General features: G+C 33.2%; 3 protein-coding genes across 3 annotated transcripts in view; 1 reads left to right on the plus strand and 2 right to left on the minus strand.

The window, feature by feature from the left end:
- LOC134684607 (uncharacterized) overlaps positions 1-4,057 on the plus strand; it is a 67,765-nt gene extending 63,708 nt beyond the window's left edge. Inside the window, exon 45 of the mRNA XM_063543906.1 lies at positions 1,689-4,057. Coding sequence (XP_063399976.1) covers positions 1,689-1,972 — 284 coding nt within the window. The 3' untranslated portion in view covers positions 1,973-4,057. The remainder of the gene's footprint in view (positions 1-1,688) is intronic.
- A 2,414-nt stretch (positions 4,058-6,471) lies between these two features.
- Positions 6,472-8,612, minus strand: LOC134685685 (uncharacterized). Its single transcript, XM_063545661.1, has one exon. The coding sequence runs from the start codon at positions 8,604-8,606 to the stop codon at positions 6,693-6,695; it is 1,914 nt and encodes a 637-aa protein (XP_063401731.1). The 5' UTR covers positions 8,607-8,612; the 3' UTR covers positions 6,472-6,692.
- A 282-nt stretch (positions 8,613-8,894) lies between these two features.
- Positions 8,895-9,710, minus strand: LOC134684608 (histidine-rich glycoprotein-like). The gene has a single exon (XM_063543908.1). The coding sequence runs from the start codon at positions 9,708-9,710 to the stop codon at positions 8,895-8,897; it is 816 nt and encodes a 271-aa protein (XP_063399978.1).
- Between the last annotated feature and the right edge of the window lie 8,811 nt (positions 9,711-18,521).

An 18,521-nucleotide genomic window follows, 5' to 3' on the forward strand; every position in this document is an offset into this window, starting at 1 on the left:
TAACGAGAGCAATTTATGTATTACTGAAAAATTATTACACCAGGGTTTTCGATATCACAAATTAGTCAAAACATTTACTAAATTTTATCATCGGTATAAAGACATCATTCGTAAATATAGCTCAACATGCAGACTTCTAATACGTTCAGGTATTTCACATCTAATTTTTTATGGAAATATTCTTTATAAAGCACAAAGGTGTCAGTATTCACCCCAGAAACTAACAAAACCTTTGAATAGACTTATTAAGAAGGGATATAATTACGATACTGTTGTCAAGTCATTAAAGATTGTAAATTTTGGCGTTAATACAAAGTCACTGATGAGGTCTTTGCATCGGAACTAAACACATTTATTCTAAAAACAGTTGTTGGCATGACACAGGTTATGTTCTTCTCATATATGTTATGATGATATGATACTAAACCCCTAACGGGAAGGATTGTGTCTGATGTTCATATGGTGAAATCCTAATCTTTCAGTCAGTTTAATTGAAGTCTGGAGCTGTCATGTCAGTTAACTGCTAGTAGTCTGTTGTTATTTATGTATTATTGTCATTTTGTTTATTTTCTTTGGTTACATCTTCTGACATCAGACTCGGATTTCTCTTGAACTGAATTTTAATGTGCGTATTGTTATGCGTTTACTTTTCTACATTGGTTAGAGGTATAGGGGGAGGGTTGAGATCTCATAAACATGTTTAACCCCGCCGTGTTTTTGCGCCTATCCCAGGTCAGGAGCCTCTGGCCTTTGTTAGTCTTGTATTATTTTAATTTTAGTTGTTTGTGTACAATTTACATTTCACTTCTATTCATATACAATTATGTTTCCACTTTGAGGCACTTTTTGCTATGTTTATCAATAAAAATGCACATTACTTAAAAGACTAAAATATGGACCAAATGACATACCATAAGTTTGTAATTTGTCATCATAACAGTGTAGATGTGTTTAAATTAGAAAGAAACAGACAGAGACCGATTTATAAGAAAATGTTTTCCTTTTTAATGACAAGCCTCTACCCCTTGACATGCAAAATCTGACACCCCGAGCGACACCTCATATTTTGATGAATAATAGTTTTAAAACTAATTAATTTTAACTAAGAAACTGGTATTTGGTAGAAGTCCATGAGAGGAATACAATTCTATATAAATAATACGGAGAGTAGTTGTGTAAAGTAGTTTTTTATACTGAAATTTGCATATAAAGCCTCAAAATCTGCAACACAGAAAACTAGGACAAGGTGTTTGAGAAAACTGAGCACTGAAAACGACTGCATCTGCTTTCAGAAAATAGATTACGTTGCAGTTCCTTCCGTGCAATACATTTTATGGTACTGAGAGTTCTTAAAATTAGAAATTTCTATGCTTGAACTTATCTTGTTATTTTTTTGTCGCTTCAAAATTGCCACCCCATGTCAAACATAGCCGACACCCCACATGTGGCGTTCTACACGGTGTTTAAGTTAATATGATAAAAAAATATGTAATGTAATATCTGAAGGATTAAAATGTCTCCAGATGCAGGAATTTCTTGTTACATTGAAGACCTGTTGGTGACCTTCTGCTGTTGTTTTTTTCTATGGTCGGGTTGTCTCTTTGATACATTCCCCATTTCCATTCTCAATTTTACAATGTTCTACTTTTGAGCACAATTTTCATCATTGAATATTTTTCAAATTTCAGATTCCAAACAAGTAATCATCGAGTGGCATGACAACAAATTCAATGTATTATGGGAAAATGTTTTCTCTTCATCAGAAACTTTATGGTATGAAATATCAGCAGGTACATTCAGGGGAGGTTCTAATATAGTACAGTGGCTAGAAACAACCAATCAGAACATAGAATTTGGAATGCCGTCATCCATTACAGAGCCTGCTGGAATTTATGTATTTGTACTGGTACGGGCAGTTTCTGCTAGTGGCTTATATACAGACGCTGATGCTGATATACAATTACCAACATAAATATATTGTCCGATATATAAAAGTTACATTTGTCTTTCATTAAAGCATAGGCCATAAACTTCTGATTAAGTTGTATCTATGCAAAACATAAGTGATAACAAAAAAACTGACATGATGAAAGGTCAGATTCAAATACTTTTAGTATAGGTAACTCTAACATAAAAAAATCCTATCAAAAACTTCTTTGTTTAAATTATTTTTGTTATTTAAAATTTGATAATTTCTTTTAGAAGTTTGTTTATGGACTACAAGAGAAAAATGACAAAAGTGTGTCACTTTAAAAATACAAAAAAAATACCATACTCTATATTCTAATAGACAAATTTTATCACAAAAAAACTGCTTATATTTGATAGTTCTTAAAAAAGAATCAGACAGTATTCTAAGTCTTGATATTTTACTAGATAACAAATTACCAAATGGATGCAATGAAATAGAGCATTTTCAATAATTAAAAGACTTATCAAAAATAACAAAATCATGGTACCAAAAAAAAAAGTTTTTTTAAATGCTTTTTTTTTTTTTATCACATTGACATTCTTGATGAGGGTTTCAACAATTTACTTTTTTTCATACATCCACAAAAGATCATAAAAGTTGTTAGCTCATTCCTTGTGCCATTTGTTTCTTTTATTGTGTTCATTATTCATTTAATTGTACTGATTTAAAGGATGTTTATTGTACAGTACATATTTTGTATTAATTTATTTATTTTTATTGTTCACATATTCATTTTTTTTGTAGCTTCATTCATATAATTGTGATAATTTATTCAAGAGTGATCTTAGTGTATTGGATAAATAATTTGTTTACAAGACAAATGTGAAGAATATAAAAGCTTGATAGGTATAGATTATCCGGTTTTCTACACATTGATATCGTAAAATATCAGACGCGAGCCACAATGTGAACCTTTTTTGGCGAGTGAGCGTAGTGAACGAGCTAAAAAGTTTCACATTGTGTCGAGCGGCTGATATTTTATGATATCTATACGAAGAAAACCCGATTATCTCTTTATTGTTCCACTACTGGTCTTTTATTCTCTCAATAAGACAGTTTATGCTTGACGAAAGCAAGCTTGATAACGTCTCCTCTCGCTTTGTGACGTCGCTGATAACTTCTCCTCTCACATTGTGACGTCGCTGATAATGCCTGGTCTCGTTTTGAAGTCTTGATACAAGAATTACTGAGCAACAGAGCAGGTTTATATAGACGTAGGGAAGAACGATAATTTTATTTATTGCACCTCTGGTTTATCAGTGAGGATGTAATCGGTTTGGCATGGTCACTTGTTGACCCCCCTATGAAAACATAGAGGTTTCATGTTGTCACATCTACTTTTGTTCTTTTTAGAATTCCATTGTTATTTATACAAAACTTTGTAAGAAAAGTTCTGTGTATGATATACATACCGAAGAATTTCTGTAGAATTTTTTTATTGCATATTTTATGTATTGCAATGTTCAAAGTGTCGGAAGTATATATTAAGGAAATGTCAAATTATGATGCTGTATTGTAATATTCTGTTTTATGTTTTATGTTTGGTGAAGAGCATTAATACCCTCATAGGTAGTCAAGATTGATAAACACTTAGTCAAGTTAGTAGTAGTTATATGTTTTGGGATGGTTTTTGTTGTCCTATCAGTAATCACTCAAAAGTCCTTTATTTTTATAAGAATCGCATTTTTTCTCACAAAAGATGTAAATTTTAGGACAGAATTGTCTAAAAAAAGGTTTTAGTTTGAACTGTATATATGCAATTATCTGAAATTTCAAAAATCCTGGATCCACCTCTGGATAATGTTATTGTTCACATCAAGTTAATGACGTCAAATTTCTTTGATATGAAAAGTGTCCAAAGCAATATGCCACTGACAAAATGATGGGAAATTAATTGAATCATATAAATATTGTTTTTTTTCTTCATTGAAATGAATGAAACCAGAAAAAGGGTACCAGTACCCTACATTTGTTAAATTACTTTTCCAAATCATATATACATGTACAACTTTTACTTAGACAAAATGTAAGACAAATATTTGTTTAACATTCCAGTTTATAAAATAAAAATGATCAACAGTTTTATTTTGCTAATTTTTTTCTTATTGCACCTTACAATAGTTTAACACATTACATATATCATTATTCCAAGTGAATGAGCCCAGACAGACAAATTATCCGTCTTTTTAAATAAAATTGAAATATTACTTATAGGAACTGACTTAAATTGTTACATTGTTTCTTTTGCCATGTTGTTAGTTGTTTTTGTGCATAGACCCAATCTGACAACAAGCCCCTTTCAACTAAACAGTTCCGTCTAATGTTTAGCCGTTTTACCAAGTTTATCATTGGCCCAAGTTAAGCAGAGAACTGAACTCTTGCAAAATGGTTAAATCCATGTCTTATTCTGTATTTGCCTTATAAAAACAAGGAAACTAATTCAGTGTTTGAGGTTGATTGCTGTCCGTCAGAAGGTTCTTGTGAAATTTACTAAAAGAGGTATGGGTTTTGATTGTTGTTAAAATTTGTCATTTCATCTTGGGTAGCTAGTTGTCTTCATAAGTCTGTTTGACTTGTGTCTTATCCACCTTGTATTTAAACAAATAAAATATGTTTAAACTAAGTTGTCGCATTGGCAATTTTACTACATACTCTCATCTTTCACATGTTTTATTAGTCCCCTGCTGAAGAAGTTAAAGGGGCTCAAGGTTTGCACCCTGTCCCTCTGTCTTTTAAGCAAATCAATTTTCCACACTTTTTTTTGTGCTTAAATACATTGACATGATTTGTGGTTTATTTTTTTTTTCATAACAATTTACAGATTAAGTTCTAATTTTGTTCTGGTCTGATGATTTTGTGCAGTTATGGTCCATTGTCTTAGAAAATTCACTTCAATTCCACACGTTTTTCATCATGATTGAAGATATTGACTTGGTTATTGTTATAAAGTTTACACCATGACAACTTATAGATCAAGTTAGCATTTTGATCCTGTACAATGAATTTTTAACCAGTAGGGAACTGTTTTTTCATGCAATGCTCTCAGAATCATGATGATGATCAATTAACCATGAAAATGAGGTCAACATATGCTAACCCAGTTAGACATTTTCATCTTGTTTCTAGCAAGCAAATTCGGTTGACCTATTATTGTAATTCAGAAATTAACTAGTCACAACCTTTTTCATTGGTCAATAAACATGCAATAGGTCAAGGTCAGCCTCAATGTCTCACCTGCTTCGTGATTGATGTGAATATAAAGGTTTTACTGCAAGTAACACATAAACATAACATCAATAAATGATCCATGTAATTGAGGTGAAGGTCAGATGAACCCATCAGACAGACATGTACACTTTACACCAAATATAGCTGGATTTAAGCCTATTGCTCATTTAATCTGTGAAAAAAAGTTACCAAAATTTGAAGTTTGATCAATTTACCACTCAATTGAGTAAAGGTCAGATGAACCCTGCAAAACAATACGTACACTATGCAATCATTCCATACACTGACCATCATTAGTGGCAATAGGACATATTTAGTGACCATAGTTGACCTATTGCTTATAGTATCTGAGAGAAAGGCTTGAATGCGAGTACAAATCTTAATAACGAATGAGTCATGAAAACTTAACATTGACCTACAAAACATGAAACATTCCAACCACATATGTACAACTTAAAATCATTCCATACAACAAATACAATATAGTGACCGCTTTGCTAAAAAAATTATGAAAAATGGATTGAACATGTTGAACCGAGAAAAAAATCACATCGTTTTATGAACCATTCTATTGGTTTCATGGTGAGAAGAAAACTGCCTGAGGGACATGCACACCTAACAATTTATTTTTAAAATACACCAAATAAAGGGGCTCTATTGATTATAGTATCTGAGAAATGGACCAAACAACAAAAATCTTGACGATGACTAATGAGCCATGAAAATGAGGTCAAAGTAAAATGAAACTTGTAAATAAACTCATCATAGATACCAGGATTAAAATTTGTATATACGCCAGACGTGCGTTTCGTCTACAAAAGACTCATCAGGGACGCTAGAATCCAAAAAAGTACGAAGTCGAAGAGCTTTGAGGACCAAAATTCCCCCAAAGTTTTGCAAAATACAGCTAAGGTAATCTATGCCTGAGGTAGAAAAGCCTTATATATAATTTCAAAAAATTTCAAATTTTGTAAAGAGTAAATTTATAACTATAACCATATCAATGATAATTCATGTCAGCACAAAAAATGCTGACTACTGGGCTTGTGACACCCTCAGGGAAATAAATCTCCACCAGCAGTGGCATCGACACAGTGGTTGTAAATAAACTCATCATATAGATACCCAGACTAAAATTTGTATATACGCCATCAAACTAGCAAGTGCTACATTTTATGTCTTTTTTTTGTTTTTTTACTTTTGTTCTACATGTTCTAAATCTTGCTGAAATCATTAGCTTTTATGTAAAAAATACATATACTAGTTGTTAGAAATAGTTATATTTTATTCACTTTTCCATATCTATAATCCTGATAATTTAAATCTCTAGCCCTCACTTTGAACTGATATATGCAAAAAAAATCAGATAGAGTTTTCAGTGAAAGTCTTATTTTAGAGTTCTGTTGAATATTAAACCACCTTTGAAAACTGTACTTTGAGATACTGTTGAAAGTTCAGAGTTATGTCTGCCACACAATATATTGAACCTGGCTCAATTACCATTCCTGGTTATCTTTTGAACAAGTGAAAAGATTCTTTCATTCCTCACTTCATCAGAGCTTGTTAATATTGCATGGATAACTGAATAATCCTCTACCATAAGACACAACTTTAAATATTTCATATAATGTTGGTGACCTATGTTGACAATAGATAGATGCTTAAAACTACAGTTCCCTGTTAATGTATAAGGACCACTACTCTTTGTAGCAATCAAGACAACTGCGTGAAGAGATACTTCTTTCAAGGTGTTTCTGAATACTTTTAAGGCATTGTGCATTGTTAGTCCCGTGTGCGAGAATCCTGTTGAGACTCGAACCAAAAACAAAGTTCCTTCACTCCGTTTTCTTTTTACCGGAACACTGCCACCGGATTCCTCGTCAATGCCACATTGTAAATGAGTATTTGCAGTATACAAGAAATAACTGAAGCCAACCAGATTCTGAATAGACATGATAGAGGGATAAACAAGTAATGTTTGATCTCTATTTTTTTTTATTTCATCTTTCAGGAAAAGAGCTGTTCTGTGCACATTCCTTACAGGTTTATCATACCTATTGGTCATTTCATCAGAATATTCCATCAATTTATCTTGATCAGGTTTCAAACATTGTAAACCATGTCTCTGCTTTATAATCCCTATACACTGCTTAATCTCACATTTACCAGGTTTTTCAACACTGTCTGTATCTGTGAAGACATCTCTATCAGGAACGAACACTATGTTATTTTCTGCTTGAAATTTAACAATCGCTGTCTCAAATTCTTTTTGCATACCTCCATAAAAAATTATCCTTTCAAGAACATCTTTTGAACAGTTGTCAGTATGACTTGTCACTTCTTTGGAATTAAAAGGGAACTTTTCATTCCAAAATGAATGAAGAGAGGGTTGCAATTGACTTATAACTACATAAACATCACCCTCTGTAAGCTCAAGCTCAAATAATCTATAGTTTTCCTTCAGAACTTGCCTGGTTACCACATTAATTTGGACATCAAAAATATTAATTGCTATCTTGAATTCTTGTAAAGTAAAAAGTGTGGTGGTAAACCCATCAGCATGATTCTTAATTAACTCCAGGAGGGTTTTTGTATCTAATATGAATCTTTCCTCCTGAGAATGTTTAACATCAAGGTTAAAAACAGCTATCTCTTCCCGTAATCTACATTTTGCAGAGTAAAGGACGGCTTCAGTTTTTAAATTGTGCAACATCATATCATCTAAAGTACTATGCAATAGTTTGGGTGTTACAATTAATTGGTTTTTCAATTCATGATAAACCTTGTGACCTTCAAGAAATAAGGATGAACCTTTATGACCTTCAAGAAACATTGATAATCCTTTAGTTTGTACTGAAAGAGATCCAGTCCATATCTTCTTAAACTCATCTAAATCTAGTTGAAGATCTTTACCAAAGTCAACACCAGTTGTTGTATGTGCACAAGCAGTAAAACCGGACTCAATTAATATGATTTGTGTATATATAGTGACGTCTGCAATTTTCTTCACTAATGGCATATTAGATAATGTCACATGATCTACTACTAAACAATCATTACAAGTCACATTGTCTGCAAAAAGCGTAAATTTTTCTAGGTTTTTATCGATTGCTTCAATTACATTCAAGTCAACATAGTGAATGCCATTGTCCCCCTTTTTTCTACAACTAAGGACATAGTACATTGCAGATGAAGACTTTCCGATCCCTTCAATGCCTACTAATGTCTGCCTCTGACTGCTTGTTATTCTGGCTATTGTCATTTTTTCTATAAAGCAATCATGAAATTTAGTCTTGATAAAACATTTGCTTCTAAAATTCTTGGCAAATACTTTGCCACAAAGGAGGTCTTCATCTTTATCTGTTATCTGCAGAATTTCCTCTTCAAACACATCATTGGAGTCCATTGTCTATAATAAAAATGAAGACATTTTGTATATGTTAAATAATACTCACATCGACCAGTATACATGTATCTACTTTAAACATAGCATTTCTTAAAAAACGAATTTCTTTTTAATATATATGCTTTTAAAAGTCTAGTCATATTTATAAATTTACTATTTACAAGACTTAGAATTATTTGAAATGCTAAGGATTTGCAACACCTAAATAGAAATAACCTGTATTTTGGAATTTAAAATGTAAACATGTGTTTCAAACATTTTCTGAAACTCTAAAATAATGGTGATGTCTTAAAGGCTACACTGCATGGTATGAGCCTGTACCAAATCGGGGGCCTGTGGGTGATACATGGCATGTGCCTGTACCAAATCAGGGGCATGTAGGTGATGCATGGTATGTGCCTGTACCAAATCAGGGGCCTGTGGGTGATGCATGGTATGTGCCTGTACCAAATCAGGGGCATGTAGGTGATGCATGGTATGTGCCTGTACCAAATCAGGGGCCTGTGGGTGATGCATGGTATGTGCCTGTACCAAATCAGGGGCATGTAGGTGATGCATGGTATGTGCCTGTACCAAATCAGGGGCATGTAGGTGATGCATGGTATGTGCCTGTACCAAATCAGGGGCCTGTGGGTGATGCATGGTATGTGCCTGTACCAAATCAGGGGCATGTGGGTGATGCATGATATGTGCCTGTACCAAATCAGGGGCCTGTGGGTGATGCATGGCATGTGCCTGTACCAAATCAGGGGCATGTAGGTGATGCATGGTATGTGTCTGTACCAAATCAGGGGCCTGTGGGTGATGCATGGTATGTGCCTGTACCAAATCAGGGGCCTTTGGGTGATGCATGACATGTGCCTGTACCAAATCAGGGGCCTTAGGGTGATGCATGGTATGTGCCTGTACCAAATCAGGGGCCTGTGGGTGATGCATGGTATGTGCCTGTACCAAATCAGGGGCATGTAGGTGATGCATGGTATGTGCCTGTACCAAATCAGGGGCATGTAGGTGATGCATGGTATGTGCCTGTACCAAATCAGGGGCATGTAGGTGATGCATGGTATGTGTCTGTACCAAATCTGGGGCATGTAGGTGATGCATGATATGTGCTTGTAACAAATCAGGGGCCTGAAGGTGACAGATCACCAATCTAATTTAGAATGTATGTGAAGTAGGCCTACTTGGACAAAAAAATAATAGTGCATTTAATGTCATTGTTTACTTGAACTATTACCAACTAATTGGCAGAAATGAAACTTTTGGTGAAAGAAAATATATTAAGATAATTTTGAGCCAAAATTTACTTGTCTATGTGTTTGCATTCAACATTGAGGATTAATGCACTCCATAGTATACTAATTTAAGATTTCCAGAAAACCAGGGGTTATTTTTAATGGTAACTCTATTATTTGTCTATTCTGGAGACCTCAATCTTACTGGTTTCTATGAAGTTAAACTTAATGTAAAATATCTATAGAAAGCTGTCAGTGAATATCGCAAAATTCGGTTGAACAGATAGGAATACTTAATTTGTGGTCTGACAGTGGTTGTTGTGGGTTACTCATTTATTTGTCATTATTTTGTTCATAAATTAGGCCATTAGTTTTCTAGTTTGAATTGTTTTACATTTGTCAACATGGTCAATTAGTGGCCTTCAATTATTAATTAACACTGATTTTATCATAAAAAGTAGATTACTGAGAACATTTTTAGCATTGTTCCTAAATTGAAATTTACATTTTTTAGTGTGTTTTGTTTACTAAACAAATAAATTCAGGAAGAGCTGATCTCAAATATTGTCATTTTCAGTTTTTAATTTGTCAAACTCACAAAATAAATCTTTTCAATAGGAACAATTAAATGTCTCATTGGCAATCAAATACCATATCTCCTTATTCTGATATCGTGTTTTACAAGTATTGGCAATGCAACTGACAACTTAACCCAACCTGTAGATTGAAAAAAATTTAATGTAACCCATACTTTTTATAAGCTCACCTGGCCCCAAGGGCCAAGTGAGCTTTTCTCATCACTTTGCGGCCGTCCTCTGTTGTCGTCGTTAACTTTTACAAAAATGTTCTCCTCTGAAACTACTGGGCCAATTTTAACCAAACTTGGCCACAGTCAACATTGGGGTATCTTGTTTTTAAAAATGTGTCCGGTGACCTGGCCAACCAACCAAGATGGAAGCCATGGTTACAAATAGAACATAGGGACAAATGTAGTTTTTGGATAATAACTCAGAAACCAAAGCATTTAGAGCAATCCGACATGGGGTTAAATTGTTAATCAGGGTAAGATATACAAAATGTATCTGCCCTGAAATTTTCAGATGAATCCAATAACCCGTTGTTGGGTTGCTGCCCCTGAATTGGTAATTTTAAGGAAATTTTGCTGTGTTTGGTTATTATCTTTATAGTCCAGTCAATCTAGCATAAATTTGACCCTAACCTGAAAGTAATTGCAACAGAAGATTTTTAAGTTTTAATCTTTAGCATTATAACCGCAATATACACAGAAAAAAAGTCCCATGAAATCTAACTTGAGGAAGACTAAAAAAATCACCATTTAAAATTCCTATGGAGATTTGCATTGAAAAGGGAGATAACTCTTGCAAAAAAGGCAGAAATATCACTAAAAATTGATACAAAATTATAACTTAACTGCTTCTATTCATCAAAATGTATTGGTTCTTGATTTTGTAGCGGTCTTTAGAGTAGAACAAACAACTCTAAAGGGGTTTTCATATATTTTATCAAGCTATACGTTAGATTTCGTAATTCATTAGTTGACCATTTATTGAATTTTTCAACATGTCAAGGTAAAGAATCTCAAATTTTATAAAAGTAATTAAGCATGTATTCTTCTTTTGTGGTTTAAAGTTTCTTTAGATAAGTAAGTTGCTGAAAAAAATAATAATATACAGATATAAACAATACCAAATTTTCAAATTATTTTTCCAAATGGTTACAAAGCTTCAAATTTTCAATTTCTTGAATGGAAAATGTACGAAAAATATAAAACTACCCATAACACATCAGTTTTGTAAATTTCATGAGCAGAAGATTATATAATTAAATCAAATTCAAACTTACAACCCAATCAAAGAATCATACCTTACATAAATTTCAAGAAAAACAACCAAAAACTAACCAAAAAAGACTCATTTTTGCAAGAGTTATCTCCCCTTTCAATGTTAATTTCAATAGCAAATTAAAAATGCTGATTTTGAGTTTTCCTCAAGTAAGATCTTATGGGACTTTTTTCTGTGTTTATAAAGGGCATACTGCTATAGATTAGAAGTAAAACCTTTTCTGTTGCAATTAGTTTGAGGTTAAATCTTAGTTTGACTGGACTATTAATATTATTTAGACACTTTAGACACAAAGTTTGTCTTTTGAAAAGTGGTGGTGGGATAAATCAACATTGAGTTGAAAAAGAAATCTGATTGAAAAAATAAGTCCTTTAAGAGCTCCCTAAAACAAACACCTGAGAGTACACAGAGATTGTTGTTAACTCAGGATATCATGTGAAAACCATGAATTCTAATAACACTGAGTGGAACAATGTCATTTGTCTGTGAGATTGGTTAATTGTTGGTTGCCTAAAGTCAAGAGGCTTGTCTGCACAAAGAAAAGTATATAAAGGTTGATTTTAACTTGGAAGGCCTGCTACAAATGATTCTAACAATAGAAATAAGTGTGTTTACATCTTATATATTTTTGTTGTAGTTAATTTAATGTACATTCAGTGGTGGATCCAGAAATTTTCATAATTGGTAGCCCACTAACTGACTAAGAGGGGGCCACTCCAGTCATGTTTCTGTGATTCCCTGTATAATCAACCAAATTTTTCCCAGAAAAGAGGGGGGACTCTGGCCTCCTGGGCTACCCCCTAAATCCACTTCTGACATTGATGGCATCATAATTTTAAATTGGATATATATATATCATGTATATAGACAACCACAGAATCAAAATATAATGGAAGTTTGCAACTGGATGTCATTTCTCAAAAATACAGGTTAAGTAATGGAGGGTCACAATGGGGGTATTCATGATGAAGATAGAAACCAGGTGCTCTGCAGGGTGCAGCTTAATACAACTGCAGAGGTCAAACCCTGAACAGTTGTGACAAGTATGGACACAACATTCAAGCTCTGAATTTGGATTGTGATCAATTTTTCGACATTATATGAGTTTCTGACGCAAAACAAATGTCAAGATCTTACAAATTTATTATGAATATTGTGCAATTGTGGAAAAAAATTTGAAAACTACTACATGTAAACATTTCTTTATACATTATTTACAAGGAGGGTAAAGGAGGTAAATCTGAACATCCAAACATTGTATGTTAACTGTTTTAGAATAACCTCCCTTACACTGCTTTTAAATTGTCTTAATTGTCCATTGACCAGAAAAACCTAGTTCCCCCGTTTTTTAGCTCCTAATTCCAAAACGTTTTGAACCATAACCCCTTAAGTCATTACTTACCATCCCTTTATGGTATGGAAACAATATGGAATAATTTCAGAGAGATTCATCCACTTTTAAAACACAAGTTATTGTTTGAAAACTACAAAAATGCTTATTTTGGGACCCTTTTTTACCTCTAATTCCGAAACTAGTGGGACCATGTACCCCCAATCAATCCTTACCTTCTTTTAGAGATATTAAACCTTCTGGTTATAGAGTTCCATTCACTAAATCTAAAGTTATTGTCTGGAAAACCTATTGTTTACCCTTTTTTGTCCCTAATTTTGCCTTTTTAAGCCCCTTATTCCAAAACTTTTTGAGCCATAAGGCAACAACCATTTGATTTTCGGGGGGGGGGGCTATGGTTTTTTTTTTCAGTTTTTGGAGAAAAAAATAATTTGTCTTTGACCCTGAGAAAAAAAAATGGTTTGTTTTACCCTCAGCTGCCACTTTATTTAATGCTAAAATTGAAGGAAAAAAAATTGTTTTCAACTTGTCGCAAAAAAAATAGATCTATTGTTTTTTGCCAAAGGCGAAAAAAAAGTTTGTCCAGAAAAAAATCCAATGCCCCCCCCCCCCCTAGAAAATCAAATGGTTGCTGCCTAACCCCCCAAAGGCATTACTAACCATCCCTTCATGGTATGGAAACATGTGGTATAATTTTAGAGAGATTCATACACTTAAACACAAGTTATTGGTTCAAAACTACAAAAATGCTAATTTTGGCCCCCCCCCCCCCTTTTTGGCCCCTTATTCCTAAACTATTACCATAACCCCCAAAATCAATCCCAACCTTTCTCATTAGAAGTATTAAAATCCTTCTTAAAATGTATAGACACATGATAGAGATCCATTCACTAAATCTAAGTTATTGTCTGGAAACAAAGTGCTGATGCAGACAACATAGGCGATGCAGAGTACGATGACATGATACCATTAAACAACGCAACTATTTTTTTGCGGTCGTATAAACAGTCATGCCAAATGACTTTAAGGGTTTATTTGTGTGCATGGCTATCAATTGTACACTTTCTTTTAGACAATAAATAAAATCGACTGATTTTGACAAATCACATAAGTTTTACTTTTATAACAATAACAATAATTATTTGAGATTTATGACGAATCACAATAAGGATATTTTGACAAATCACAGTAAATCTTTCACTTATTTATTACTTACAATACCTAAATTGACCAAAAGAATGCAGGTATCAAAGGATACAGGTAAGAATGAATTGTTTCACGGTTACTACTGGAAAGCATGCAGGTAAAAAGGTGTGCTTGATTTGGATGTGTCATTCGTCAAGCGTCAATGTGATATGATGATGAATATGACAATGAAATATGATATGAATACATGTATCATTGGACTCAGACTTCTTTTAAACTGAGTATATACTTTAAGATGTGTTTGTTTACTAGTTATCTACATTGGATAGAGGTATAGGGGGAGTGTTGAGATCTTACAAAACATGTTTGCGCCTGTCCCAAGTCAGGAGCCTCGAGCTGTATTTGTTGGTCTTATATGTTTTATTTTTATTTTAGTTCATTTATATGTTTTGAAGTATATTATGACGCTCATTTTCACTAAACTAGTACACATTTTATTTAGGGGCCAGATGCGGCACACCTCTGAGTTTGGGATCTGCTCTTTGATTGGGTTGGTGTCTCTTTGACATATTCCTCATTTGTATTCTCACTGATTTTATAATATACATTTATAGAGCTAATATCGAAACGCTTGTAGATTAATATTATGGTTGGCTCTGTTCGTTTCAACGTTTGCTCAAACATTGTAATTAGGAGTTAAACTTTACTATCATTGTCTTGTAATGTTACATGTAAAATTGGATGTTTCTTACCTACAAGATAACATCTTATCAAATTCAAGTATAAGGTATACAGGTTTTAATTATTTTCTATTGTTTGCAGATGTCAATCTTAATTTTCCTGAATGCTAAAAATACCAAACGTTCATGTAAACAAAGCAAGCATGCAGTGGATTATCTTATTTATCCAATCGAGATAGTTAAATTATCAATTTTAAAGTCCGAGCCGCCTCGATTTTTTAAAGTAAGTCAACATGATGAACAAATTGTGAAGAAAGTCTTTAAAGGGCAATAACTCCTTAAGAGGTCAATTGACAATTTTTGTCAAATTATTTGTAGATCTTACTTTGCTTAACATTTTTGCTGTTTACAGTTTATCTGTATCTATAATAATATTCAAGATAATGACCAAAAACTGCAAAATTACCAATTAAGTGGCAGCAACCCAACAATGGGTTGTTTGATTCATCTGAAAATTTCAGGGCTTATAGATCTTGACCTAATGAACATTTTTTTCCCATCTCAGATTTGCTCTAAATGCTTTGGTTTTTGAGATATAAGCCAAAAACTGCATTTGACCCCTATGTTTTATTTTAAGTAACAGCGGCCATGTTTTTTGACGGATCAAAAATCGAAGCACACACTTTGTGCAGGATAATCTAAGGAACAATCATGCTAAGTTTCATCCAAATCCGTTCAGTAGTTTCAGAGGAGAAGATTTTTTAAAGTTAGCAAATATGATGAACAAATTGTGAAAAATTGTCATTAAAGGACAATAACCCCTGAAGGGGTCAATTGACAATTTTGGTCATATTAACTTATTTGTAGATCTTACTTGGCTGATCATTTTTGCTGTTTTCAGTTTATCTGTATCTATAATAATATTCAAGATAATGACCAAAAAACTGCAAAATTTCCTTAAAGCACACACTTTGTGCAGTATACTCTAAGGAACAATCATATTAAGTTTCATCCAAATCCATTCAGTAGTTTCAGAGGAGAAGATGTTTGAAAAATTGTTAACGACGACAGACGACGACGACGACGACGACGACGGACGCCAAGTGATAAGAAAAGCTCACATGGCCTTTTAGGGCAGGTGAGCTAAAAATGTTTATTTGTTTGTACCAAGAGTACTGATAAATAGACACTAAACAACAAAAACAATAAATAACATTGGTCGTGTTGTTGTCTCCTCGACACATTCCCCATTGACTAGTTTATATTTTTAACGTGTGTCGGCAGTAAAAGAATCATTGAAAACGTTTGGGTAAACATAAGAATATTAAGTGAAAAAAATAACATAGAACCAAAAATGCTTATTGTAGAGAACGCATACAACAATGAATGTAGAAGTGTTGAAATATTATCAAAAATAGTTTTTAACTAAAAGTTCAAATTATTAAATTTTATTCGAATCAATTTATAATTTTCCACAATGATTGTCTACGGCAATTGTCTGCCATGCAACCTTTTTATGTAAAGTAATGCATGCTTTTATATAGATGATTTAACACGATAAGGATATCAAACTTGGTTTGGCTAGCCATAAAACCAGATTCAACACACCAATTTTTCTTAATTCAATTGTTCCAGGTCAGGAATATTGCAGCTGTTTTTAAATAGTCCATTTCTATGTATGTTGGCGTTTGTTTTAGTTCAACTTCAGTCTTTCTGCTGTGCCGTTGTATTCCTCTTATAGTTGATGTGTTTCACTCGGTTGGTTTCAGTTTGTAACCCGGATGGTTTTATCTCAAATCGATTGATTGCTTTTAAACAGCGGTATACTACTGTTGCTTTTATTGAGAAAAAAAAATTATATGCTAAAAAGGTTATTCACGTCGTTTTTTTTTTGTTATGCTTCTTGTTACAAATGTATGAAAATGGACATCTACAATTTCTCAGAAGAATTTTGGAACTGTACTCAATGTTCTTCAACTTTTACTTTTAGGGTTTTTAACATATTTGATCTGAGCGTCATTCACGAGTATAACTGTAGACGACATAACGCGCGTGTGGCGTATCAAATTATAAGTCTGGTACCTTTAAAACTAATTACATTTTAAAAACATTTAACTTCTAATTTCCAACTTAGATTTTTCACTAAACAATTTCCTTATTTTATCGATAATTCTTCTGGGCACACTGCATTTATACTCCTCAGTTTTTGATGGTGCTCGTGTTTGTGATGTTTGGTATACTGTTGTTTGGTTTTAAATATGATCGTTTTTGGTGTTTCAGCATATAAATAAACTCATCATAGATACCAGGATTAAATTTTGCATATACGCCAGACGCGCGTTTCGTCTACAAAAGACTCATCAGTGACACTCGAATCCAAAAAAAAAAAAGCCAAATAAAGTACGGAGTTGAAGAGCATTGAGGACAAGAATTCCTTAAAGTTTTGCCAAATCCAGCTAAGGTAATCTATGCCTGAAGTAGAAAAGCCTTAGTGTTTCAAAAATTCTAAATTTTGTAAACATATAATTTAAAAATATAACCATATCAATGATAATTCATGTCAGCAAAAAAGTGCTAGCTACTGGGCTGGTGATACCCTCGGTGAAATAAATCTCCACCAGCAGTGGCATCGACCCAGTGGTAGTAAATAAACTCATCATAGATACCAGAACTAAACGGCAGTGTATTTTAAGCATGAACAAAAATACTATTTTGTATAATTCTTTGTAATGTTTTCAATCAATTCTTTTAAAAGGTTCACATTTGTCCAAAAAAGACGGAAGAAAGATACCAGAGGGATAGTCAAACTTATAGATTGAAAATAAACTGACAACGCCATGGCTAAAAATAAAAAAAAAGAATTTCAAAAAGATAAGAATGATACACAAATTAGCGGTTGTTGAAGAGCCCTTCCGAAAAGCTTAATTGGTGTCATTGATTAAGTCTACAACTTGTTTATTTGAAGATGAGGTAAAACTACGTGACTACTTTGGAAAATCATAGGTCTATTTTCACTTTTTTCCCCTGATATTTGACTGTTGTACCCCCTTTTCATACAAAATAACTCACACAACGGAAGCACATTAAACAAAAGAAATATGGAAATCTATTTAAAATAGACCTATTTTTTAACAAAGTAGTCACGTGGTTTTACCTCATCTTCAAATAAACAAGTTGTCGACTTTATCAATTAACAACACGGCCGACACTCGGCTAACCGAGAGATAGGTCAGTTAATCTATATTGAGTATGCGGCTATATCGGCTGTGGGTCTGTTAATCGGGTTGGCTAAAGTCTGTTAATCAGGTGTTATCGTGAAAATCAGTGCAAGGTCAGCATGTTTCATTGTATAACTTTTTAATTATATTTCTATCATAAAAACTATCCATGTCTGACAAAATGATTTTGAGTACTGAATCCAGTGGTGTAATTATTTTTTTTCTAGCTTCAATAAACGATCTATAAAATGAAAAGGCGAGTTACTCATCAGTAAATTTATACACATTTTACACACACAAAATGTAAACAAAAATTTCAAGTTGGTTGAGTTTACTTGCATGCAATCTTTTGACCATCGAAAAAATACTGGCATTATGTTTGTTTACCAGATTAACACCAATATGTGAAAAATCTACACGAAA

The sequence above is a fragment of the Mytilus trossulus genome, chromosome 9 (genome assembly GCF_036588685.1).
Source record: "Mytilus trossulus isolate FHL-02 chromosome 9, PNRI_Mtr1.1.1.hap1, whole genome shotgun sequence".
NCBI classification, from domain to species: domain Eukaryota; kingdom Metazoa; phylum Mollusca; class Bivalvia; order Mytilida; family Mytilidae; genus Mytilus; species Mytilus trossulus.

Excerpts from the sequence above, each read along its gene's own strand:
- LOC134685685 (XM_063545661.1), bottom strand. The coding sequence starts at position 8,606 with ATGGACTCCAATGATGTGTTTGAAGAGGAAATTCTGCAGATAACAGAT.
- LOC134684608 (XM_063543908.1), bottom strand. The coding sequence starts at position 9,710 with ATGCATCACCTACATGCCCCAGATTTGGTACAGACACATACCATGCAT.